At 40.3% G+C, this 23,846-nt stretch overlaps 6 protein-coding genes across 16 annotated transcripts; 2 read left to right on the top strand and 4 right to left on the bottom strand.

Moving 5' to 3' along the window:
* Positions 1-521: 521 nt before the first annotated feature.
* LOC108096946 (loricrin) lies at positions 522-5,603 on the bottom strand. 5 transcript variants are annotated; one of them, XM_017198907.1, is made up of 5 exons: positions 5,420-5,603; positions 2,704-3,184; positions 2,399-2,465; positions 1,579-1,995; positions 522-957 (listed from the first exon to the last, which is right to left on the bottom strand). In XM_017198907.1, the coding sequence occupies exons 1-5, from the start codon at positions 5,435-5,437 to the stop codon at positions 744-746; spliced, it is 1,197 nt and encodes a 398-aa protein (XP_017054396.1). In that variant the 5' UTR covers positions 5,438-5,603; the 3' UTR covers positions 522-743. The 5 variants fall into 5 exon arrangements, with proteins under 5 accessions (XP_017054396.1, XP_017054395.1, XP_017054400.1 ...); XM_017198906.1 differs by having other exon boundaries at positions 2,357-2,465; XM_017198909.2 differs by having other exon boundaries at positions 833-983; positions 2,357-2,465.
* A 605-nt stretch (positions 5,604-6,208) lies between these two features.
* On the bottom strand, positions 6,209-9,528 carry LOC108096851 (chondroitin sulfate N-acetylgalactosaminyltransferase 1). 2 transcript variants are annotated; one of them, XR_006245475.1, is made up of 5 exons: positions 8,490-9,528; positions 8,266-8,402; positions 7,894-8,196; positions 6,757-7,832; positions 6,209-6,244 (listed from the first exon to the last, which is right to left on the bottom strand). XR_006245475.1 is itself a non-coding variant. In XM_017198767.2 (4 exons), exons 1-4 carry the CDS (start codon positions 9,526-9,528, stop codon positions 7,689-7,691), a joined length of 1,623 nt encoding a protein of 540 aa, XP_017054256.1. In that variant the 3' UTR covers positions 6,699-7,688. The 2 variants fall into 2 exon arrangements, 1 of the variants encoding a protein (XP_017054256.1); XM_017198767.2 differs by lacking the exon at positions 6,209-6,244 and having other exon boundaries at positions 6,699-7,832.
* Positions 9,529-10,185: 657 nt separating this feature from the next.
* LOC108096853 (synaptobrevin) lies at positions 10,186-13,090 on the top strand. Of its 3 annotated transcripts, XR_001771737.2 has the most exons (5): positions 10,186-10,323; positions 10,619-10,672; positions 11,349-11,686; positions 12,001-12,220; positions 12,689-13,090. XR_001771737.2 is itself a non-coding variant. In XM_017198771.2 (4 exons), the coding sequence occupies exons 2-4, from the start codon at positions 10,626-10,628 to the stop codon at positions 12,763-12,765; spliced, it is 462 nt and encodes a 153-aa protein (XP_017054260.2). In that variant the 5' UTR covers positions 10,187-10,323; positions 10,619-10,625; the 3' UTR covers positions 12,766-13,090. The 3 variants fall into 3 exon arrangements, 2 of the variants coding, with proteins under 2 accessions (XP_017054260.2, XP_017054261.2); XM_017198771.2 differs by lacking the exon at positions 12,001-12,220 and having other exon boundaries at positions 10,187-10,323; XM_017198772.2 differs by lacking the exon at positions 12,001-12,220 and having other exon boundaries at positions 10,187-10,323; positions 11,421-11,686.
* A 24-nt stretch (positions 13,091-13,114) lies between these two features.
* LOC108096852 lies at positions 13,115-14,982 on the bottom strand. Of its 2 annotated transcripts, none has more exons than XM_017198768.2 (5): positions 14,340-14,982; positions 14,131-14,281; positions 13,928-14,074; positions 13,730-13,859; positions 13,115-13,588 (listed from the first exon to the last, which is right to left on the bottom strand). In XM_017198768.2, the coding sequence occupies exons 1-5, from the start codon at positions 14,447-14,449 to the stop codon at positions 13,146-13,148; spliced, it is 981 nt and encodes a 326-aa protein (XP_017054257.1). In that variant the 5' UTR covers positions 14,450-14,982; the 3' UTR covers positions 13,115-13,145. The 2 variants fall into 2 exon arrangements, with proteins under 2 accessions (XP_017054257.1, XP_017054258.1); XM_017198769.2 differs by having other exon boundaries at positions 13,263-13,588; positions 13,730-13,867; positions 14,340-14,570.
* A 159-nt stretch (positions 14,983-15,141) lies between these two features.
* LOC108096565 lies at positions 15,142-16,532 on the top strand. Its single transcript, XM_017198259.2, has 5 exons — positions 15,142-15,453; positions 15,504-15,648; positions 15,706-15,831; positions 15,891-16,040; positions 16,095-16,532. Exons 1-5 carry the CDS (start codon positions 15,326-15,328, stop codon positions 16,392-16,394), a joined length of 849 nt encoding a protein of 282 aa, XP_017053748.1. The 5' UTR covers positions 15,142-15,325; the 3' UTR covers positions 16,395-16,532.
* A 196-nt stretch (positions 16,533-16,728) lies between these two features.
* LOC108096849 (histidine decarboxylase) lies at positions 16,729-23,846 on the bottom strand. Of its 3 annotated transcripts, none has more exons than XM_017198764.2 (9): positions 23,827-23,846; positions 22,667-22,919; positions 21,396-21,974; positions 20,808-20,917; positions 20,557-20,610; positions 19,375-20,068; positions 18,667-18,812; positions 18,384-18,612; positions 16,729-17,907 (listed from the first exon to the last, which is right to left on the bottom strand). In XM_017198764.2, the coding sequence occupies exons 2-9, from the start codon at positions 22,692-22,694 to the stop codon at positions 17,183-17,185; spliced, it is 2,565 nt and encodes an 854-aa protein (XP_017054253.1). In that variant the 5' UTR covers positions 22,695-22,919; positions 23,827-23,846; the 3' UTR covers positions 16,729-17,182. The 3 variants fall into 3 exon arrangements, with proteins under 3 accessions (XP_017054253.1, XP_017054252.1, XP_043064136.1); XM_017198763.2 differs by lacking the exon at positions 23,827-23,846 and adding an exon at positions 23,111-23,146; XM_043208201.1 differs by having other exon boundaries at positions 17,819-17,907; positions 18,371-18,612; positions 23,827-23,845.

Below are 23,846 nucleotides of genomic sequence, written 5' to 3' on the forward strand. Positions count from 1 at the left end.
TTTACTCTTTTGTTTTATGCTACCTTAAAATTTTAAAGTATTTTTTTTTGTTATTAACATTTTTATTTATTTTGAATATTATTTTTTTTATTTTCTTAGTTATGTTCTTCTTCTTTATTTTATCATTTCCCATTTTTTTATTGTCATTCTTAAAATTTTGTTTTAGTATGAATATTATTATTGTTTATTTTATAATATATTTAAATTATTTTCATTTCAATTCATCTATACAATTTATTATTATTTAATAACGTTATCTTAGTTGTATTTTACGTTCTCTCGGCCTTTTTTGGATTTGAGTTTGATTTTTTATTTTGACTTTTTTTTTTTTTTTTTTTTTTTTTGATTTGACTCTTAATTTTCTTTATAACTGGTGCTCAGGGTATCTCAAAAAGAAGTTTATTATAATAATATAAACAAATGTATTACCTCCTAGTTAAGCATTGAACATTTGAACAATAAAGTAAACTGTACTTCCAAATAAAAACACCACTTGTTTTCGTTATTCATACAAAAACCAATTTTTGAGGATCTTTGAAGTTTGTTTATTTTGAGCAAAGCTGTGCCACACACATAAATAGTTTCTTTGGAGACTTATCTTACGAATTACACATAAATACGGAAGGTAGGTTACACTAAGCCCTGCCACGCCCACCGGGCGGACATCTCTCCCAGCCGCTGCATTGCATCCGTTCCTGGACTTGGACTCCAACTGGGATCTCGTTCCGGTTTCCATTTTCCAGTTACTGCTTAGCGGTGCCGGAACTTCCCTCGGCGGCTGTCTGGGCAGCTGGGACGGGCATGCTCTGACCACTGGCACCTCCACCGCCACCACCACCACTTGCACCATTGCCGGCGGAATTCGCCGTGTTCCCTGGACCGTCCGACGGTGTGTCCGCGTCCCGTTCGAGCAGATAGCTAACGCCTAGAGGACGTGGTCGGCCACCATAGGAAGAGCTACAAGGGGCGACAAGAGAGCAAGCCTATCTTAATGCCGTGACCGATTCCGGATTCGATTCCGTGCGGGGATCAACTGTGGGTGCACTCAGAACAAATAAATAAACTTTGACTTTACAATAGAAAAATTATAAATGAAAAAATTATTCTTAAAATAATATGAAATTCTGAACTTTGAAAATATTGATTTTTTTACATTTCATTAAATTTCTTTTTTACTTTTTCTTACTGCATATAAAACTTTTTTTAATAAATTTTAAATGCCAACTATTTATAAAAGTACTCAATAAAAATCTTAGTAAATCGTAGCTTTTTAACTTTGAATATTCACAATTTTATAAATGAATTAAATTGAAAATTCTCAAATGCAGTTTTGTCATTTAACACAGTTTCTTGTATGAGGTATAATTATTTTTGTATGATTAATGATTTGGATATTTCATTATTTAAATGTTTTTTTTAATCGGTTTGTTAAATTGTGCTGAATGTCAAAGTAGTTATTTTTCTCTGAATTTTTATTATAAAGTTTCAAGATTTTTCTCAAATCTAAGGTTTTTGAATTTGTCTGAGTGTGTGGATGTTGCTGTTGCTGTTGCAGGGGCAGCACCCACTGCAACTTACCTCTGTGCATCCCGCTCCCTGTCCCTCTCCCTCTCCCTTTCCCGCTCCCGACTGCCGCCGCTGCCGCTTGAACCGTTGCTGCTGCCACTTCCGCTGCTGCTGCTCGATCCACTGCTGCTGCTGCCACCGATGGTTTTATCATCCCCCAGATATGTCCAACTGCCAGGACCGCCATCCGATCCGATGGCATTGGTGTGGCCACCCACTCGGGAACTGTCGCTTCCAATGGCCGAGGAGGTTACCTTGGAGCCACCGGAATAGGGACAATTTCCGGAGATGCGACCGCAAGGAGAACTCATCGAGGAGGATGGTCGGGAATAGGAATATCCGTAGCCTCGATTCCTGCCACTATCCATATCATCATCATCACCAGCAAAGTAGTAGCCACGTCCGGAGTTATCGAAACCGGATTGTCCTCTGATTCATTTCGAAGGTGTTGATTGGCAAACGGAAGCGGAGGCGGAAGTCGAGTGGGAGTCAACGGGGCGGATACGGAATTTAGTTTTTTTTGCGCGGAAAATAGTGAGTGCATTTGGGGTGCATTACGGATTTTGTTTTTGGATTGGTATTTCCAGCCGTGGATCATCCGCAGTGTCCAAAGTGTTGTTGTTGTGTGGTGTATTGTTCAAGTTGTTGTTGTACATGATGTTGGTGTGGTTGTTGTTGTTGTTTTGCGTGTTGTTGAGTTGTTGTATGAAAGTAGAGAGTAAAAGCCAAAGATGCAGAGATAGCAGACAACATCGATTTTGGTTATATACACAATAGAGTGCGACGATACCTGTAGGTCTCATCCCAAGGGCGATAGTTGCGAAAATCATACCTGGAGTAGTAGCGATCGTACGGATCGTAGCGATCGTAGCTGGACCTCGAGCGATCGTAGTAGCGGTCTAAGAAGGATAAATAAGGTATAGGAATTCAGAAACAGAACTGCAAGTATATCCAGCAATAAATATAAAGATTCAAAAATGAATTTACTATAGAAACAGAAAACCAAAAAAAAATAAGGTACTAAAAAAATCAAGCTTTAAATTTAAAAAAAATAAAATATTTAGCACAGTAAGTAATAAAAAAAATAAAAGCTTACTTAATTGACTGAATTTCTCTGGGGTTATTAGTTTTACATACCCCTGGATGATCCCTCGTTATAGCGATCGTAGTAGCGATCCCTGTTGTCGTATCCATATCCGCGATCCCTGTCGTAAGATCCTCCATATCCAGATCCCCTTCTGTAATCGTCGTATCCCCGACCCTCATATCGATCATAAGTCCTTGGGGTATAACGATCATCGTAATAACGCGATCGATCGTAGTACCGATCGTAGTCGCGATCCCTACTGCTGCTGCGATCATCGTATCCGGAATAATACCAGGCACTGCTACGCGAATCATCTCCCGATCGACTGGAGTATCCACCATAATAGCGATCTCTGTCCCGATCCTCGTAGCATCTCACACAACGTGACTGGCGACTCTTTCCTCGGAGCACAGAGTCAAGGATGCCTACACTTGCTGTGGCCAGCTGCTGATCCTTGGAGTCCAGACCGGAACGAGCCTCCGGTCCTGTCACCGCTGCCTGGACGCAAGCCAGCAGGGCCAGGCAGGATAACTAAAGAAGATCAGACCAAAAAATGTGAAATTTTTAGTAATACTTGGAAATTTCTTGAGAAATATTAATTTTACGGAATCAATGGATTACCAGATAAATTATTCAGACAGTGATAACATTCCTTCCTAGATTTATTTATTCTAATTACAAATATAAGGTTGAGTATAGATTTACAAGAAAACGTTGTATATTTTCATTTATTTTAATATTTTCATTTATTTTAATAAATATTTAAATCTTTATATCAGTTAAAAGTTAAAAAACGTGTTGTAATTGAAGACTTTTCTATTGGTTTATGATGTTATCCCAAAGCTTATAAAAACTCAACAATGTACAAATAAATATACTTTAAAAAGTAAGCCCAACTCATTAACCTCCAATAAATAATGCGACCCCAATTCATTTCTAAAGCCGCTGATAAGATCCTTTTTATAGTTCTTGATTACCCAGATAAGTACTTTATTATGTGTGTGTGGGGGAATCTAAAGCGAACGGGAGCGCGATAGCCATTAGTTGATTGGTTTTAATTGCCTCCGAGTGCTGAGTGCTATCTGCTGAATGCTGAATGGGTATCGCAATCTGCTGAGCCGGGGAATCAGCCAGCCAATACATATCTCACGGTTCGCCGGCCAACTGGGCCAGAAAGCACAGAGCTCCACGACAGCCTCCCTGCGATCGTAATTGAGGAGGGCAGAGAGCACAAAGAGCCAGGCGCCCTCCGCCCACAGATGAACACCACTAAAACGGACGACAGCGTGGCCAGTCGGCGTGAAATATGATCAGCTCCCCCGCCAATTATGCAATGGGTTTTGGGCCAGGCCGAAAGCGGCGCAGCAACAAGTACACGGGGATGGCCGAATAGCATTGACATCATTTCTGAGCCCGGTTCATGGCTGCATGAATCAGATTCAGATTCGGATTCAGATTCCGAATGGGAATTGAAATCATAACTCCAGTGGCATATGTTAAAGCCGAAAAATTTCGAGAATGGCCAGCCCAAGCCGAGTTAATCATGGAAAATATTTAGCTAGCTGGCCGCCACGCTTTGTTAGCCAAGCATCAGGAACAACTTCCGGCCAAAGCGATGGTGTTGGCTTTGGCATGTGGGGAATGGATTGGATCGACGTGACTTGTCACTGACTCTGGCCAACTTCATTAGAATAATTATATTTCGAGCGAGTACCGAAAGATATGTGCATGAATGTGGCAAATTGTTTCGCCGACCGAGGGTCGTTGCCATCGAATACTTATGAATGGCTTTTTTTTGGGGTCCCAATGAAATTTTGTCTTTCTGTCTGCTCAAATTTACATAACATGATCGTAATATTTTGGGGGTTGCATAATGTGTTCTACAAATGTTACACAACCTTACTTCGGGGTCAGGTTTAGTAAGGGGATCCAGAGAAAACAATTGCGGGACAACAGGAAGTCTGTATGTGTATGCAGTAAATGTGGATCGCTTATTTTGAAGAAATCTCTTTCAAAGGAAATCAAGAACAGATTGAAATTGATTTATGCTCCCCTCTGTTTAAGTCTTTGAAGTCTTTTAGGGTCTTTAAGGAGGGTAGTTTTTCGCTTATGTGCAAAATAATAATGAATTATGATGCAAGCTGTTTACACTCTTAAAAATTCATTTGTATACTACAGCTCATATTCTCAAAAAAAAAAAAAAAAATATAGAAAAAAGCGTTAATGATTGCTTCAGGATTTGAGCAAGCATACTAAGGGTTTTAGAACATTTTTCTTTAACTTTACTTCTCAAACTTTGATTAATAAACTTTTTGATATTTTTTAAATTTCATGAGTAGATTAAAGTATGTATTTTGTTGAGGAACAATAAATCATTATGTTTTATACATGATCTATATAATTTATTATACGCTTTGGACAACCTACGATTTTGTATGTATTTAATTTAAGGAAGTTTTCTTTTTGTAATGTAATATAATTTTCAAATTCATACCAGAGCATTTGAGGCAGAAAGATGATCGTTTAATCTTCTAGACTTTTCATTCAAGATTGTCATTTTATAAAAATTGTATACTAAATATAGTCTGAAAAATTTAAAACTGTTGTATTTTCAAATTAATTAATGTATTACCGCATACACATTTTTTTTGGCTTTTTTAATAGTGAATATTTTTTATTTCCTAATGAAGCAAAATTATTAATTGCATTTCTAAAGAACTTGTTGTATCCCAATACTTTGGTATAACTTCCGCCTTGAGAACTCACCAACATGAGAGAACGCATGGTGTCCCCGCCTCACTTGGTTCCACCGAATCGATCACGAACTTTGCACCTGGCACGCGTTGTGCCCCTCTTAAAATTGGGTGTTTAACCGAAAATATCCTTTTCACACTGTTTGAAGACGAGGCAAAGCTTCTCGAACTGGCGTCGGACCGCGAATGATCTGGCCGGAACGAGGGGCTCCGTATTTATTTGAACTCCAACCCGAGCTTCTGTTCTGTTCGAGCCGAGAGCACTGAACCGCGATCCCAGCCCCGGATCATCGTGGCTATTAGAGGTGGTTTTTGGCTTTCGGCGGTGCTGGTGGTGGAGGTGGTGCTGCTGCTGCTGATGGCTGTGGTTCGCTGGCATTTGTGGCTAAGGTGTTGGCAGTCAGTGCTTTGCATTTTTTTATTTTGACAGGGGCTGGGACGCCGATTTGTCACTTCGCCTGCTCCAACACCTTGGGGGCTCCTCTCTCGTTTCATGGTCAGTTTGGCTTTCGGAGAATGACAGGGAGGATGTGCCCGAAAAACGCCTTGATTGTCTCACCGAGAAGCGGGCTAATTATGCGTCTGTTGCGTAATGCCCCAGAGAACACTCCTGTGAAATTATCGCGGATTATTCCGGCTTCTCGGCCCGTGAATCACCGAGAGTTGAGTCTCTGAGACTCAGCATGAGATTAGCATTTCCACTTCCAACTGGAACAAAACACTTTTCAGCGCTTACACAACTCGCGACCGTGACCATGAAAAGGCTTTCCACCTGAAGACGTCCCAAATTAAGAAATCAGGTGGAGCTCAGTGCAGACTTGTAATACCCTTGGGGAAACTGGTCTCAACATACGAAAGATTTAAAGAATAAAGGAAAATATAAATTAAATTATGATAAAAGTTAACAAATTTGGCAAGGTTTTTAGAACAATTCAACATCAAATCCAATATTATAATTTTTTTAATTTGTAATCTTTATGAATATATTATCCAACATATTATTATAAAAATGCGTTAACATTTTTAATTGAAAATAGCAAATATACCTCAATTCATACAATTGATATATATTTTTCTTTCGAAAACTTTAAAGAAAAACCTTTTTACCAATGTTATAAAATTTTAACAGGCTTGTGAAGTTATAAATATATTTCTGTTAAATACTTTTTTTGTTTTAAATGTATTTATTTCATCCCCATAAAATAATACTTATCATAAGTACATGATTTGTTGTTCTTACGCATTTGATAAGTTCTGAACCCGACAAGTCTGTTTAACATTTCAGATCCAACCGTTAGTCAATTTGCTGTTAAAGAGTTTCCTCTATCAAGGCATGACAAATTACCTCACCAAAAACAAAAAATATGTAAACTCATGATGGGGGATCGAAACCCCAAACATCAGAGGTGGCGCTTGGCGTTTGGATCACCTTCTTGGTCTGCATGCTCAGTGAACCTTTGGCGGAGGTCGTTGGCATCGTCCATTAAAATCATAACCAGCCAGCGAAATAAAACAACAACCAGGCGACAAGTTTAATTAAACGATTTAATTTAGTTTTTACAAAGCGAGCAACAGACTGGCAGATTTGTTAGGCTCAGTTTGAGTTACGGATTCGATATGGTACTCGTAAATATATAGTTCCTTGGGCTCTGGAGATTGCATCTAGTTTGCTTCATGGAAGAACAATTTGTGATGTGTCTGTGTACAGTGCGGTTTGTATCTCAGTGTGTGTTTGTGTGTGTGGCACTCTCGAGGGCGCAACAAGACCAACAATTAAGCTAATTCAACGATTCTGCTAAATACGAGTTATTGTCTCAAGTTGTACATACTGATAGCTTACATTATGTGTTTGGGCATGTGTGAAAATGGCAGTGCTCCAAATGATTTGAGTTTACTGAATATTTCTAATTAAATCGTTTAAACTTATTGATAGACTAGAGCTAGGCTTGAATTAAATAGGGAACAAAACATCACAAACTAAATAAGTAATGATAAATAAAGCAATAGTAAATTAAAGAGCTGACAATATAATTTTTTTTAAATTCCTATAATCAAAATTTCTTAAATATATATTTAAATTTGTATTTTTTTCCTAACATTTAAATCAACAAAAAGATTTTATTATCGTTTTGGTTTATAAAAGTATTAAAATTATAAAGTGTAGTTGTTTCGCCTAGTTTGTTAAATTTTAACTAATCACTGCTGTCCTTTCACACACACTATAATGTTCGCCATAGATTGAGTAGCCAAGCGATTAACGATGCATGAGGGATAGTCGAGTATCACGATAACATTTTCGCAGCATTAGCTGCGGCTATATCATCCCGGAAGGCCAGGAATCCAAGTTGAGCATGCGAGGCCTCGTTCAAAGCCCTCGATCGAATGCAAGCGCGGTACTGATCGGCAGTCAGCGAATTGGAGCAGATCTGTAAAACATATAAATGCTATATAAATTCAATTGAATAGAGGTTAACTAAACTACTTTACCTTTGTGTGCCAGCGGTGAAAAATTCCAGGATCGGTGGCTCTGATGATCTTGATCTTTGAACGGACATACTTCCTATAGAGCATCACATCCTCGCCGCCCCATCCTACGATTTCCTCCTCGTCGAAACCACGTACCTGTAGGAAGTTCGAGCGGTATTGACAGGTCATTCCGTATCCAAAGTCCCGCCAAAATCCAGTGTCCCTTGAGATCACCAGTTGCTCATCATCGCCGGGCACGGATTTTCCCTGCAGAGTGTACACCACATGCGGATTGTACAAGCTAAACACTACAGGGTAGTAAACCTGTAAAATACATATTGGAAACAGATTGCCTTAAAATAATTAAATATAGATTTTTCAATTACAATTTACCTTTTTGCCTGGAGCGGCATTCCATCGACACCGCTCCAGAAATCTGGTCGTAAACATAATGTCAACATCGCACATGAAAAGTAGTACGTCCTCACTTGCAGGTTTAATATGCTCTGCTCCCAGTCTTAAAGCTTTGGCTGTAAATAAAATCAAAACAAACGTTTTTTTATTCGTAAATGATTTTAAATATATATTTAAATGTGGTAAAGTTTTCATTCGCCTACCTCTGCTAAAAGTCTCATTGAGGGCTATAAACTGAGTTCTTTCAGACCGTCCAGCCAGACGTTTGGCTTGCGCCAATCCACTGATTCCAAAGTACACCACAATGAGCTCCAATCGCCGATCGTCCAGTTTACCGAACATCTGCAGGAAGTTGCGAATGCTGTGCAGACGTCCTGCCAAAGGCAGTATCACATGGATCACAGGTGGACTGTGACTCCGATTGGAACTACCATTGTCCACAATCGAAGATAACTCCGATAGCTGAACAGTTTGCAGAGGTGCAAAGGGTCTCATGACCAAGGCTCTTCTCACAGGACTCGCTTGGTTTTTAACACTCTGGAAATAGAGTTCATACTGGGTGCCTGTAGTGGGTTCATTTCGATAAATGCCCTCCACAAAGTCATCCAGTGTGTATTTTATCACATCTGAAGAATATCCTCCCGCAGGATTATTTCCCTTTGCTCGTATCCTCGCAGAATGATTCCTGTTCAGGCTTTCCAGAGCTTTATTAACAGCCTCGATGAGATCACGTCTTCGATAACCAATGGGTTTCTCCACCACCCGTTTTCCCAGTCCCAAATCAATGGGATAAACCCGGGTGAAAGTGAAGTGATTGTAGGGTATCAGTTCGTATTCGTTGTTCAATGGCAATCCGTGGAGAATTTCTGCGGCGCCCACCTGCTTTCGAATGTAGCTACTGCAGTCGTAGTGGTGACCCAAAGGAGCAGTTGGTGGACCCACAGTGGTCTCCTGTAACTGAAGACTGCCATTTGATTGCTTTCCAGCACTTCGATTGTTTTGTAGAAATAATATTTGAGTGCGAAGTGCCAGGACCTCTTGTTTCAGCCTTTCAATTTCCGCCTCGCGTTCACTTAATGCGTAGCTAAATCCGCTGGATTCACTGGGATTGTTGGACTGCGTTTCCCTCGTTGTAAGTTCGTCGAATCCACATTTTGTGAGAACCACAATGGAGGCACCTGTCACCAAGGCGAACAGCAGCAGCAGGCGCAGCAGCAACTTCGAGACCAGCGAGTTATGCATTTTCCATACTTATTTCTCCGTTCGTTACCTGAAGATTCATAAATCCGTTTTTATATCTTCTTATTCAGGGAACTTAAAGATGTAAAATAGTTCAAGCAAAATTTAAATTAGGGTATAACAACTTAAATCTTTTTTATATTTTTTAATGCAGAAAAATGGATAAAATAAAATGCAATTTGAGTCATAAAAATTCCAACAAAATTAAATTTTGTCTTTTGTAAATTCTGCCTTTGAAATTTTACCGTAATAATTATGGATAAAAATTTGCTCGAGGTGAAAACGACTAGTAACGAAAACTCTATCATATAGCAATAATATACATGGCTTAGAACATTATACATGTATCTTACACAAAATGTATAAATTCCTACTATCTGGTTTGAGTCTGGGGTTTTATCACGCAGAAGTATTTTTTTCATGCGATCGTGGTGGTTTGTTTATTAAGAAATAAAATTATTTTATTTTTAAATAAATAATTGGGAATCTTTAAAACGAAGATAAAGATGTTTTTATCACCGGCAGTCTTAACTCAATAATAATTTTATAAAAGCCAATGATTTACATGATTAGTTTAATGTACGATAAATTTTATTCATATACCGTCGGATGTTCAAATTTATTGGCCAAACGATAGTATCGAATACAAATTGCTGCTTGTGTCAGCTCTAATATTTCAACGGTCACACTGATCACAAGTTGATATTTATAAAAAAAAATTGTGCTATTTAAAAGCAGCCGCATATTTTGCGTGGAAAATCTGAAATACACAGCAGTATTCTAATAAACATTGTCAAGGTGAGTGTGCGGGGGGTGGTGGGTGGCCGGGGGATGTTTTTCCAAGCATATAAACACGGTTTGTTGGCATACGCGGCATGCAACAAGTTCTTTTTTCGCCCCGATGGTGATGGCATTTCTCTAAATCGAGTGATTCATAGGCCAAATAGATAAGGTGTGTGCTGCGGTTTGTTTTCTTTCTTTTTTTGGACTTGTAATCTGCGTACTTTCGGGTGTGTGTATTTCGGAGATATTGCACTCCAACTAATAAAACTGCGATTAACGGCCTTTCTTCGGTTCCTTTTTCCCTATTTAGCCACACAATGGAGAACAACGAAGCCCCCCCCCCCTCCGGATCCAACAACAACGAGTAAGTGGTGGAAATCCATCGAATCAACAGGCTCAGCGCACAAAAGCAAAGGAAAATCCCCCATCAAGTGACGTCATTTGACTCAATTAGGGGAAAGCAAACCGGAAATAGGTCTTAAGTTATGGTTCAAATTCCAATTTTGGAATGCCCCAGACCGGTACCTATAAAAGTTGTTAAATACAAAAGTTTTTTTCTATAACTATTTTACTTCAAATTATTATTTAAACTATAGGAATTTTAAAAGCTTTAAAAACAGAATAGTCTCCTATCAAACAATTTTATATATAGTTTACCGTTAGAACGGAAATAACATAATTTATAAGACTTTATTTAAAAGTACTTAGGAACTGCTGAATATATATTTCAGTTATTAAATCCTTTACATCTACCTAGATGTTAATCGAAATCTTTTGTACTTTGAAAACTTTTAAGTAATTTGTAAAGCAAAAAGCGGTTTTAAGTGTATCATAGTAAAAAAAACATATTTATAATGTTCAAGAATGTTTGATATCCATAGAACTTCTTATCTGCTTATTTCGTCGTTTGCAACAGAGAGAGAGAGTATAAATAGATGATATATTTCCCTCAAGCCCACTTGCTTTTGTACGCTGCAGTTCCCTGACTTGCTACTCTTTATAAGTGTAAGCATCCCCCAAAAACACATAATATTGTATAGTTTTCCCGTACTTCCGCCACCGCCGAACGCGAACGACAACCACTACAACCAATACCATGACCACCAAATCAGTAACAACAATGCGGCCCAGAAGCGACTGCAGCAGACCCAGGCCAAGGTGGACGAGGTGGTCGGGATCATGCGGGTGAACGTGGAGAAGGTCCTGGAGCGCGACCAGAAGCTATCGGAACTCGGAGAGCGGGCGGACCAACTGGAGCAGGGAGCCTCCCAGTTCGAGCAGCAGGCCGGCAAGCTGAAGCGCAAGCAATGGTGGGCCAACATGAAGATGATGATCATCCTGGGCGTGATCGCCGTCGTGCTGCTCATCATTGTCCTGGGTGAGTTGGCCGGTTCTAGACCGAGTTATGCTTCTGCTTTCTGGGGCTTCTGGTTGCGGTTTTTGCTCTCGATCAGGCTAAAGATCAGTAGTGTAGCTAGGTGGCTGGTTTGGTTTTGGTATACTCGTTTGCATAAGTATGTATAGCAACAGCACAAGTCGACGCCCTGCAAACGCCCTAACCTAATCTTGCTCAACCTGTGGTTTCGGCTCTCTAGCAACTAATCCATGTGGCCAACAGCTAACTAATCCAATAACAGATACTCGTACCCATACTGATGACAACTCGTTTTGTGAATTTCTGTTTACTTGCAGTGTCGCTTTTCAATTGATACAATTAATCACACACTCTGAAAAACAAAAGCAAAGCCAGCAAAAAACAATCAATCAAAAATGCAATTCCGTTTCACCATACAGCAAAGTTAAGGTTCAGATTAATCGTTAGTCACGTTTCTTAACGTGGACCCGGCTCCTACTATATACACTTATAATTGTATATTATATTTTTAAGCTAAGCAACTCTAAAACTCTAAAGGTAATTGTTGTTATTGTGGCTGTCCTAAGTGTTAATTATCATTATATTTGTTTAGTCTATAATGTGTGCAGATTAGAACCTCGATGTGTACGTGTGTAGATTGTTAAACATTTTTGGTTTTAGAAGTGTAGGAAACGCAACTACAGGGAGAGATTGAATCGCTTTAGGTTTCTTATTACTTGAAGATATTCGTATTTATAAATTTAAATTTAAAATTTCAGTGAGTATCTGGGTCTTTAACAAAAAAAGTTTTAGAGAAAAATTGTATGCACAAATTTCAAAGGGAAGTTTGTTATTCATGAATTTTGACCAGTTTTTAATCATTGTCAGATCTACTGCAAATATCAGTTTTTATTCGTTTAGAATTTCATTGCCGTGACTCATATACTTCAAAGTTTTTAGGCATATAACTATAGAAATACATTTATGAATCTACCAAACACTAAACAATGCGATTTCCCTTTCTAGTGTCCGTTTGGCCATCTAGCAGTGATAGCAGCAGTGGTGGAGGAACTAAGGCCGTCACCCAAGCACCGCCGCACTAAAAACCTTTGTGGAAGTGAGGCAACCCCACGGATACGGAATGGAAAAGGACCAAACAACCATATTTAGGACGGGAACCTCAATTTCTGGTCTTTTCGCGCAATCAGAGAGAGATAATGAAGGAAAATCAAAGGGATAACTTACTAAAATTGCGTCTAGCATATATATTTAACCAGAATGTAATTATTAAAACTTAATGTTAAATCGTAACATTTTTACGTATTGTAGCCGCGACCAGAGGTCAACATGAATGTGTATTGCAAATGTACAATTATATATACTTGTATGTCATCCAATTGAAAATACATCATGCCACCTACACTTTAACCAGTCCCAGGAAATCCATCGGAGTATTGTCGAAACGTTTCACAAAGAAATCCATTTATTTACATTTAGCGACAATGGGTAAATTGCGCGTGCCAAGAAAACAGCTATCGATTTTCCGGCAAACCGAATCGAACCGAAACGACCAGAGTCGCGTAACCCTGACAAACTTGCCCCATCGACGACGAGGCACTGAGCAACTGCCGCACCAGAGATGAGTTAGCCTCACCTCGCGTAAACATTCCGTCCCAGCTGTTCCGATAGTCCGCGCATGCGTCGCACTCATTGGACGTCTTTCTTGTAAAATAGGGACTTGATTATACCCACAGCCGACACGTCCCATTCCATCAGCTCCAGGAACGAGGACGTCGTCCACACGTATCCCATGTACAGAGCGAAGGCGTTGAGGTAGTACAGTTGGCCGATCAAAATGTGATCGCCGCTTGAATCCGGACGGAAGAAGTCCGGCCTTCGCATCGAGGCGGCGAATATAATGACGAACTGGGGAAAGAGATTGCAATTACTTTCTCTCTTTCAATTTTAACACTTTCAAATGTGTACGAAATTTATAATAATAGTTCCGTACTAAATTGTATTAGGTTCTTTGGTTTTATCTAAGAAATCTTTAATATAATTACGTACCACATTCGAGATCAGGGTGTAAACAAGCAGGGTGGGAAACTCGATGGCAACCCGCCTCATTTCGGCGCACACGATGATGCCAAAACAAGTGAGTACAAATATTCGCTCGCTCCACAGGATCACCTTGCTCCTGGAAGTCTAAAAAGGTTAAGGTGATAGAGAAAATAAAAGTGGTACGGATCCCAATGCATAACATACAAAGAGTCCTTTTCGATGGTTAGTTGCCTTATTCCCGTATATAACACCAATGATCATTATGACGATGGTGAGGAAGAAGGACATGATGAGGCACATGTGTGGTGCTCTCTTTGCCGGTTTCATGATGGACATTGTGTTCACCTCGTACTGGATATAAGATATAAGAAATCATTTTCGCCAGTGTTATTGAATAGTATACTTACCGTCCAAAGACCCGCCATGACTCGAGCCCACACGGGCTTCTTAACTATAATGCTGTAGAAGAATCCGTAGAGTTGAATGGACAGAAAGCTGATGAAGAACTGGATCAGGCTGAGGTAGTAGCGCTCCGCTAGAAATTTTTTCAGGGGTTTTCTAAGGAGAAGAGGGACCTATAAGAAGTCCACGATGCTCAACGTCGACCTCTACTTACATCTCCATGGCCACTGCCACCTGAACCTGGCCGAGAAGGAGCATTATAATGGTCACCCTGTACGTGGGCCACACATTTGTCTTCTGCGGCAACGGATCGTCACGCAACATATGTACAGATGCACTGGGCCTGGAACTGGGACTGGATCTGGATTGACTTGTTTCAATTCACATTTGAATTTGAGATAAAAACATAGAATATCTATCAGAAAAACCAGTGCCAACTATTCCAACCGCCATCGTGGTCGCGAATGGAAATGTATTCCGGGTAATAATTACCTTTCGGAAGAGTTTGTTTGAAATCACTGTTGCGGTTTTTATAAGACCTGCTATCCTTGGTATTATATGATGGCCTTGAAGCCTTTTGAAAAACACTTATATATAGTAAACTAAATATAGTAAACATAAAACCTTAAGAAAAATACTTTATACCTTAAAAATACTTGAAAGAAAGCCAAAAGATTTACTTTCAGTTTAAAAAATTTCTTAAGTGCTCTTCTAAGCGATATCATATGTCGTTTGACACTAAATGCAATGGTTAATTTAAATATATTATAGCTTTACCCATCATATTAAATTCATTTATTTACTTACCTAATACATTTAAAAGTCCTTTTATAGGAACCTTTTTAAAAAAATATTTTTTTCTGTTTTTGCTTATTTTAGTTTGCCATCTCTTTCTAAACAAAATGAAATTTACATTTTCTTGATCTGGCAGACATTTTTTTTTATTTATTTTTTTTATTAAATTTTACTGACAGAAAAGTTACAGTGAAGAATATCTCAACAAATTTTTTTGTTATAGATTTTTAATACAAGTTTCCAAGAAATAAATAGTAGTTGTAGATATTTAAATCTTAAATAAGAATATACCACCTTGTTTGAAGTTTATCTAAAATTGTTCCTCTTCTCGTTTGTTTCTGTTTTCTTCACCCCTTAACACTTAATCCGGGCCACGCCCATGCCCACGACGACGCCCACAAAGCCATGGAAGACCGGCGCCAGAGAATTCGGGCTTATCGGCGGGCCCGCCGGAAGTTTGCCTGCACGGTCTACATGGTGACCATAGCTTGGATGGTTTTGGCCCTGCTGCAATGGCTTCTGGTCTGCCTAATGTGAGTTGAGATTACACCGTGGAGGTGCCAGAATAACCCCCTCCCCTTAGAGACGACATAAGGCAGGTTTTCATAGAACATTACTGGATCAGCGTGATCTTCTTTTCCGTGGCAATGCTGCTGGTCACGCTGTTTATATTCTTCGAGAAGATCCGCTTTATCATAGGACTCAATTGGCTTCTCACCCTGCTGATAGTGAGTAACTGGCGAACAGATTCTGCTCCGATCTCCCATTTCGATTCCATTGGATAGGTTGAGTTCGTGATCATAGGTATATTTGCACTGGCGGCTCGAAGTCGTTGGGAAGATCTAATAATGTGGTTTTTCATCTGTGTGCTACTTGTCTTTCTCTTCGTGCTGCTAGGATCTATTATACCAGTAAATATTTTACTTTTTTTTTTATAATATATAAAAAATAATATAAATATTTCCCCTAGCACGATCTCACTTTGGACGTGGTGATTCTGTTTGTGCTGGCCTTCATTTTCCTCATCGTCACCGTCTTTTTTGTCATGATGCACGTTCTACTCGATATGCCCTACTCCTTTGTGGTCTTCCAGATCTTCATCAGCATCATTGTCCTATTGGTAATTGGTTTCTTGCTCTTTTTGGTTAATCTATAAACTATTTTTCCCTATTAGTTTGTGATGTACCATGCACAGACCATCAATGGTGGGCGCTTTGCCGAAATGCGACTCAATGATCACTTGCTGGCATCACTCATCCTCTTCCACGACTTCATCATCATCTTCCTATTGACCTTCTATGCGCAAATTATCTACCGGATAGCATCCAGGGCGACTACCTCCACGAGGGCACCTGTACAGGGCACCTGGGTTCAAACGACTGATGATGACGAAGCCGTGGAAGTTAAGACGTTAGAAACTAGCAAAGAGTCGAACACAGAGGAAGGTGTTGGCGAAGACAGACTTTTACTCTAATCATGAAACACGATGGACTGAGAAAAATCAAAAGAAGAATAAGCCTTCCGACAGCCAAACCAGTCTATGGTATAGAAAACATGTCCTTACAACCTGAGCCTCCAAAAACCTTATGATTAAATTTATTTCCCATAAAAATAGTATGTTTTTTATGTGGGATTTATTATAAGAGAAGTATTGTTGCCTAAGATCGTAAACCTATTGAAAAGGTATCAAAAATTATACTCAAAATACAATGAACTTTTTAAAGCATACTTAAATGGTTTCAAGCCGAAAAAAGATGTACATATTTGAACTCCCCTTTAAGAAAAAAAATCTTGGGTTATGTTTAACTTGAACATTGAAACTTTAATCACATTAAAATCGGTTAAACATGGATATAAGTAAGCCGGTTAGTTTTGGACTGTTTTGGTTAACTGGTTCCGATGGAACCATTAGAACTGGTTGACCACTAAGCACTTATCTTACAGTAGGAAATAAATATATAGGCATGCATATTATATGGATACAACACTCGGCTCAACATTGATTGGTACTACGATTGATTGCATTATTGATTGATTGCACAGCAGCGTTGGATGACTTGTCCTTTCCTTCCCCAATCACACTCACACTCGTACATTTAAGATATATGTATGTACAATGAAACTGAAATATCGCTGGGACCTTCAACTTATCTTTGGTTATAGGCGAGAAATGACCTTTAAGAATAATGGGTGTAATAAGAGTATAATCTTGGCTAAATAAAACTTAGGAACACAGGTTAACAGAGTGTTATTAACTAAGAACTATAGGGATTCCATCGAGGAGTTCGCCGAGCAAACGGTGGCATCCGAGTCGCTGGCCCCCTCCCGCTGCCCCTCCCCGTTTCCGTGGGCGGAGAGCATGGGCTGCGAGGTGGGGGAGGCGAAGGAGAGCAGCAGCGGGGTCACCAGTTCATCGAGGCTGCTCAGGGGCGTGGGCGTGGGCGTGGCACCGCCGCTGAAGCTGCTGCTCTCCGTCGAGGAACTGCGTCCCAAGGACTGCGTCTGCGAGGAGTAGCGCTCCAGCAGCAGTTGGCTGAAGGTCTTGGCCGGCCAGTCCGGATCCTCCGGCGTTTCCCGGGTGGGCGTGGCCAAAGGCGTCGGCAGGCGGAAGATGCTGCTGCTGAAGGACGCACTGCTCTGGGCGAGGCTCTCGAGGGGCTCCAGGAATCGCTTACCGTGGTAGAGGTTACTCGAGGTCACCGGGGTCAGTAGGCTGTCCACCGAAACGGTGACATCTCGATTGGGAAGCGGTGTGGAAAAGGGCATCGCTGGGGGATACTGACTGGTCATTCCGCACAGGGCAATGGGTCGAAATTGGTTGGCGGGAGGGGAGTGCAAGGGGGAGTGGGTCAGGGAGTGGGTTAAGGAGTGGGTAAGCGAGTGGGAGTGGGAGGTGGAGCTGCAACTGCGACTGGGCGTGGACAGGGAGTGGGCGTGGTCGGGAGTGGGTACATTATGGCTCCTGCACAGTGACAGCAATTCAATTTCTAGAAATGGACAACGTATTACTGAAATGGTTAGCAGCGGTAACTAAAATCCTGATCAGTGATTAACGTCGGCTTATTTCATGTAATGTAATAAATGCACAATAATAATTACTTTATTACTTATTTACTTTTATTTATATGAAAATAATGTAAAATCCTGTACTCTTCAAAAACTTCAAAAAACATTATTTTTTTTAAGAATATTTTCAGCCTTTTAGAAACTAACAAAATGTACATATTGACTTATAAGTTTTAATCAATTAAATCAAATTTATTTGATTTATTTATTATTATGATTTATTTAAACAAATAAATAACACAAATAAATAACAAATATTTTTATAAAAGTACAAGCAGCAAAAACATGAAATCGCCGATATGCATCACTGATCTGATAAAGCTGAGGTTTTTTATTAATTGCACACTAGCACTAGCGATAGATCTAAAGGGCGGACTACACTACCTGGGCTTCATACCTTCCGGCGACTCCTCGTTGTCCTCCTGGATGCTCGCCTGCCTCTCCGAATTTTCCTGGGCCGCAGATGTGGTGTGGCCATAGGAGTTGGTGGAGCTGGTCCGAGTTGCACCACTGCCGGCATCCAAAGTCGTCTGCACCACCACGTCCATGTGAGAATCTAGAGAAAACTGTTTGCCGGACATGAGGATGCCCCTCACTCGTCGGCGCATCGAAGGGGATTCCTGGTGCTGGAAAATCACAAGTCGAATTTCCGGATGCTCTAATAATCCACATGTACTCACCGCAATTCGAACACCGGCGTAGGTTTTGGCCAGGAACTCATCCGCATCGAAAATAGCCGCAAAGGAACCGTTTACCACTTTGGGGGAAAGCGGAGAATTCGAGAGCAGAAGACTCGACCCGAAAGCTTCGTTCTTCTCTTTGGTTTCTGCGGTTTTGAATATAAGATCGTAAGGTTCTTAGGTCTTGGATTGAAACGGAAAAAAACGGTAGAACAGTAAGTAGTACAATAGCAAAACTAAAAATCTTTTATTTTTTACAATTCAAGCTTAAAAAAAGTGCTTTTCAACTTTATTTTGGGTTAACATAAAAATAATTCAAATATAACTATATCGTTTTCAACTATCTCTACTTACGGTTAATTATTTTATTTAAATGTTTTTTTTTTGTACATTTTTTAGGTATGCACTTCTCCATACCAGAAATTTGAATTTACTTCTCTGTCAGTTCCCAAAAGACCTCAATAGTAAAGGCCTTATAAAACTGAATATATTTATAAATAAATACAAGTAAATCAAAAATACAAACACACACAAAGCTACATTTTATATTAGCTTAATAAAACCAACGATAATGGGTGCATTAACTATTTGAAAACATAAACAGGAACGTAAACGGAAACGGAAACAGCAACAGGAACGGAAATGGAAACTGGAACGGAAACGGAAACGGAAGTGACGGCTACTGGAGGCGGAAGGACTTGCGTTTACCCTTGAGATAGACACGGTTCGAGATGGTGATGTTCATCTCCTCCAGCACCATGGAGGCCACCTGCCGGATCTCCATCCAATCCTTGACAATGTCATCCAAGGTCGTGTGCGTCGAGGTGATGGTGAACCGGATGACGTACTGTCCCTTCAGCGAGGAGGGAATGCAGTGCAGGTTGCCCCGGTGGTTCAGCCTCTTCAGCAGCTTCTCGGTGATCTCGTTGTCACCTCGAATCCGGAAGACCACCAATCCCAAGTGCCTTTTGGCAGGCAACTCAAATCGATGATCTGCAAGGACGAGAGCCTCGAATTTCTGGGCCAAACGAACTCCTTCGCGGATGTGGCGTTGAAGTCCTTTTATCCCATAAGATCTCAGGACGAACCACACTTTTAGAGCCCGAAATCTGCGACTCAGTGGTATTTGCCAGTGCATAAAGTCCACCGCCACTCCGGAATTCTCGTGCTGCAGATACAGTGGCTCCACATTGAAGGTTCGATGCACGGCGGTGCTGTCGCGCACCCACAAAGCGGTGGCATCGAAGTGCACCATCAGCCACTTGGAAGGATTGAAGGCCATCGAGTCCGCTCGTTCGATGCCACGAAGCCAGGTGCGAAACTCCGGGCAGATGAACGCACTTCCCGCGTACGCCGCATCCACGTGGAGCCACAGGTGGTGCTCCGCGCAAACCAAGCCAATCTGGAACGAGATTATGTTTTACAAGCAATTAATTATGGTTTTCTATCATATAAAAAATCTACATTGACATTAACATTTAAGCTAACAATTAAAAACAAGTATTACACACTGTAGATGGATAATTAGAACAAGAAAAATAAATTTACCTAATTCGAAGCTCATTAAAAATATAATTATATATAACAAATTTGATTTCAATTATAGCATTTGATAAATAATTAATTTATTAAATTAAATTTGATGTGTTATACATTTTATAGATTTGAAAAGTGATATGCTAAAAAAAAAACCGGGTGATATAGTTATTTAATCTTTACGGCAATCTTACTTAGTTGATTAGAAAGGATACAAATATAAAGTACTCTTGTGAGCGAATCCTTTTTTAAATGGTTCAACCACCACCCCATTTGTATCTTGTGAAATGTATCCCTTTTTTTGGTGGCCAGTAAATTTGTTATTTGTCTGTTAATTGCTCCCCAAATACCCACCTCCTCCAGGTTGTCGAAGCTGCAGCTGCCGGTGGTGCCGAGTGTGGCGCAGACCTAAAAATAAAAATAAACCACCGCAGGACACTTTAGTGCTGACATGTATTAATTGGCTCCAGTGGGAGACGCGAATCTGGGGTCTCCAGTCGGGGAATCGGGGATCGGAAATCAGGAGTCGGAAATCAGGAGTGAGGAGTGAGGAATCAGCTGGCTGCGGAAGGCGGGCCAATTAATTTTGACAGACTGCCACTCACCCAGAAGGGGACCAGTCCCTGCTTAATGTCATCCTCGATGGCCTCGCGCAACAGTTTGCCGCGCATCGCCAGGTCCTCGTCCGCCTCGATGTACCGCATCCTCACGAGTCCTGCGGAAAGGAAAGAGTCGGGGAGTGGCTTAAACCGTAAGCGGATTAAACAATAAAGGAAGCTGTGGTCGAGGGAAGTGACCAAAAGATAGTGTGGTTACAAAACAGTATTTACAGGCTTTTTCTAAAATAATATTAACATTTAATGTAAGCACATAGCAACTGGGTTATAAAAGTGATTAAAAAAACCTTTGAAAAATAATTTGTAAGTTTAATTCCATCTGTGAATGGTCTAGACACTATTTTTCTTTGAAATTTAATTTTGATTTAGGAAATTTTAATTTAAATTTTCAATTGAAATAGCTTGGGTAAATTTAGTGTCAATGTCTATACACTAAGCTGTTATCGTTGATTATTTAAAAAAATTCACTAAATAATTATTTATTATTATTATTAAACTTTGCCTTCTTTCAAAATATTAAAAAATATTAAGCTACAAAATTTTTAAATAAAAAAAAAGTTCAAAGTTAAATCTCACCAATTAGGGCCGCCTTCTCCACACTGGAGTGCGCCTGATCGGAGCAGTAGGCCACCAAGCGGGCGTTGATCTCCGCATCCTGGTAGCCAGGATGTCGCTCGTGGAACCGCTGGATGGCCCGAGTGCGTCCTGCCAGCAGACAGACGAGAGTGGCCTCACTGGCCGTGGTTTGCAGAACTCCGCCTCCCTGACTCTGGGAACTCAGGTGGAGGAAGGCGTCCGGCAGGCCGATCATCTTGCCCAGCCAGTTCATCACTATGATCTCCAGTTCGGTGCAGGCCGGGGAACTGGCCCAGGTGAATCCCAAGCAGTTGATGGCATCTGCCAACATGTCGCCCAAAAGAGAGGGCATCGAGTTAAGGGCCGGAAAGTAGGCGTGCATGTGAGGGGATTGCCAGTGGGTTATTCCCGGCATCACGATCCTCTCCACATCCGCGAAGATCTTCGGCCAGGGCTCTCCTTCAATGGGAGCCGATTCCGGCAGTAGTTGACGCATATAGCCAGGATTCACGTCTGGAAAAACGCGTCGCTCCCGTATGTTCTCCAGATAGTCGGCTATATAGTCCACCATCTCTTTTCCTGCAAGCGAAATTTATTTCAACACTCTTAGTACAATTATAAAATCGAATAATTGTTCTTTATAATAAAAAACCCTAAAACATGATTTGTATTAAAAACAAGGACATTTCAAAAGTTTGAATAAAACAATTTGTTTAAATTAGTGATAAGAGCGCAGTCTAACCTTTTGTGAAAAAACAATCTTAAAAGATTGTTATTAAACTGTTATGAAAATAGTTCTTTAACCTTTTAAAGCACATGTTAGTTATTATACCATTAAATGATTATTTAGTTTTACGTCCAGTCTGCTGGCTCTTACGTTCATTGAGTTAATTTGTATCCGACATGGTTAAATAAAAAATAAATAAATTTACATTTAACAGAACTGGTGTTTGTTGGCTTGCAAATGTATTTTTAGAAGAAGTGTGGCAAAAATTAGCGCCAGCATGCTTTAATAGGTTGGAAAATAGCGAATAAAAGTTGAGTAGAAAATACTGGTTAGAGGGGATTTTCTTGGTGTCTGTGAATTCAATTACGGCCATCAAACGAAGACAAACGGTAGGGTCAAATCCGCCCGGGGCCAATCAAATATACGCCCCGTTGGATTGGATTGGATTGGATTTCCATCCGGTATTTACACACACGCACACACACACACACACATGCGTCGGCCGCTGTGCATTTTATGGCCACGGATTTGGGACAGTACTCACCCCGTTGGCGGTATTCCTTGAAGTCCATGCTGCAATAGTCGCCTTGCTTAACCCTTGCTGACGTAAAATCGGACTGTGCAATTGTGTCGCCCGCAATCAGGGGTTATAACACGATATATGTATATATCTGCAGGCGCCTCGTTTCGCAATGAGTTTCGACTTAATCCCTTTTAACTTCTCGCTAGGCCAGCTCCATTTTTCGGTGACTTGTGCTAAATTGAAATGCCAAATGGGAACGACAGCCGTCTGACCGCTGGTGAAAAACAGAAAAAACGACAGAGAACAATATAAATGGAATGGAAACTTGGGCACTTCCGATGTTGTGGGGCTTCTGGTGATGGCTGGAAATGTAAATGAAAAGAAAAGCGCTTGGAAGAGCTACCAGCTGGGAAAACACTAGAGTGGACCTTTGGCCACTGAAAGGGTTCTATCACTATGGTTCACCTTATTACAGCCGCGATAATATTTGTCCTATAACTAGGGCTTTTCGGCTCGTGGCCTGCTTTTATAAACCCAGCCGGAACCAATTAGAATGTTCCCTCTAAACAAATCCGATTCGGGCATGTGTTGGCAAGTTGTCGGAACATGGAGCTACCTAATTACTTATCCCCCGACGAAGCACGACATGGGGAGCATCCATCCAAAGGGGGATGCACTCGAATCGCAGCTGATCCCCAACAAAATTCCGTTTAAATTGGAAAGTGCGCCTCTAATTGTTTATGCTTGCTAACTCGCATTGCTTGATTATATTTTAAATACCGCAAATTAACTATATCTCTTGATCTGGCAGCGCGTGTACCAATTTTCCAACTGCATTTTGTCATGCATTTAGAATGATGGAAACATGGACGTTAATTCATCGATGAAATGATGAAATGGTCGGGCAAACAAATTAAATGTTTGCCATACAACAAAAATGTTGAAAGTCGCAGAACAAACATGTTGCCAGATAAAATTACAGATAACCAAAACAGGGAATTTATAAAAAATGTTAACATTAAATTTTAAACATTGTACAAAATACATAAAGATCACAGGATAATCCAAGAACATTAATTTCAAAATTATAATAATTATATAAATTTGGTATTCGTTGTTTAACTTTTTTTAAAATATTTTTCCAGGAACTTTTTGCTATATAAACCAAACTTGACACTCACAATATAAATAAATTTAACAC

The sequence above is a fragment of the Drosophila ficusphila genome, unplaced genomic scaffold, assembly GCF_018152265.1.
Source record: "Drosophila ficusphila isolate 14025-0441.05 unplaced genomic scaffold, ASM1815226v1 contig_414, whole genome shotgun sequence".
Classification (NCBI taxonomy): domain Eukaryota; kingdom Metazoa; phylum Arthropoda; class Insecta; order Diptera; family Drosophilidae; genus Drosophila; species Drosophila ficusphila.

What these genes read in the sequence shown, in the direction of transcription:
- LOC108096946 (XM_017198906.1), bottom strand. An exon ending in TAACGAGGGATCATCCAGGG is followed by an intron (nt 2,466 to 2,703) that starts GTATGTAAAACT and finishes TATCCTTCTTAG; the next exon opens with ACCGCTACTACGATCGCTCG. An exon ending in AGGGAGCGGGATGCACAGAG is followed by an intron (nt 958 to 1,578) that starts GTAAGTTGCAGT and finishes CGCCCCTTGTAG; the next exon opens with CTCTTCCTATGGTGGCCGAC.
- LOC108096851 (XM_017198767.2), bottom strand. Translation starts at nt 9,528, where the DNA reads ATGCATAACTCGCTGGTCTCGAAGTTGCTGCTGCGCCTGCTGCTGCTG. An exon ending in CAATGAGACTTTTAGCAGAG is followed by an intron (nt 8,403 to 8,489) that starts GTAGGCGAATGA and finishes TTTTATTTACAG; the next exon opens with CCAAAGCTTTAAGACTGGGA. An exon ending in TTCACCGCTGGCACACAAAG is followed by an intron (nt 7,833 to 7,893) that starts GTAAAGTAGTTT and finishes TATGTTTTACAG; the next exon opens with ATCTGCTCCAATTCGCTGAC.
- LOC108096853 (XM_017198771.2), top strand. Translation starts at nt 10,626, where the DNA reads ATGGAGAACAACGAAGCCCCCCCCCCCTCCGGATCCAACAACAACGA. An exon ending in TCCGGATCCAACAACAACGA is followed by an intron (nt 10,673 to 11,348) that starts GTAAGTGGTGGA and finishes AATATTGTATAG; the next exon opens with TTTTCCCGTACTTCCGCCAC. An exon ending in GCTGCTCATCATTGTCCTGG is followed by an intron (nt 11,687 to 12,688) that starts GTGAGTTGGCCG and finishes TTCCCTTTCTAG; the next exon opens with TGTCCGTTTGGCCATCTAGC.
- LOC108096852 (XM_017198768.2), bottom strand. Translation starts at nt 14,449, where the DNA reads ATGTTGCGTGACGATCCGTTGCCGCAGAAGACAAATGTGTGGCCCACG. An exon ending in GTGGCAGTGGCCATGGAGAT is followed by an intron (nt 14,282 to 14,339) that starts GTAAGTAGAGGT and finishes TCTTCTCCTTAG; the next exon opens with AAAACCCCTGAAAAAATTTC. An exon ending in TCATGGCGGGTCTTTGGACG is followed by an intron (nt 14,075 to 14,130) that starts GTAAGTATACTA and finishes TCTTATATCCAG; the next exon opens with TACGAGGTGAACACAATGTC.
- LOC108096565 (XM_017198259.2), top strand. Translation starts at nt 15,326, where the DNA reads ATGGAAGACCGGCGCCAGAGAATTCGGGCTTATCGGCGGGCCCGCCGG. An exon ending in TGCTAGGATCTATTATACCA is followed by an intron (nt 15,832 to 15,890) that starts GTAAATATTTTA and finishes TATTTCCCCTAG; the next exon opens with CACGATCTCACTTTGGACGT. An exon ending in TCAGCATCATTGTCCTATTG is followed by an intron (nt 16,041 to 16,094) that starts GTAATTGGTTTC and finishes TTTCCCTATTAG; the next exon opens with TTTGTGATGTACCATGCACA.
- LOC108096849 (XM_017198764.2), bottom strand. Translation starts at nt 22,694, where the DNA reads ATGGACTTCAAGGAATACCGCCAACGGG. An exon ending in GAACCGTGTCTATCTCAAGG is followed by an intron (nt 18,813 to 19,374) that starts GTAAACGCAAGT and finishes TCAAAACCGCAG; the next exon opens with AAACCAAAGAGAAGAACGAA. An exon ending in ACGCCGGTGTTCGAATTGCG is followed by an intron (nt 18,613 to 18,666) that starts GTGAGTACATGT and finishes GTGATTTTCCAG; the next exon opens with CACCAGGAATCCCCTTCGAT.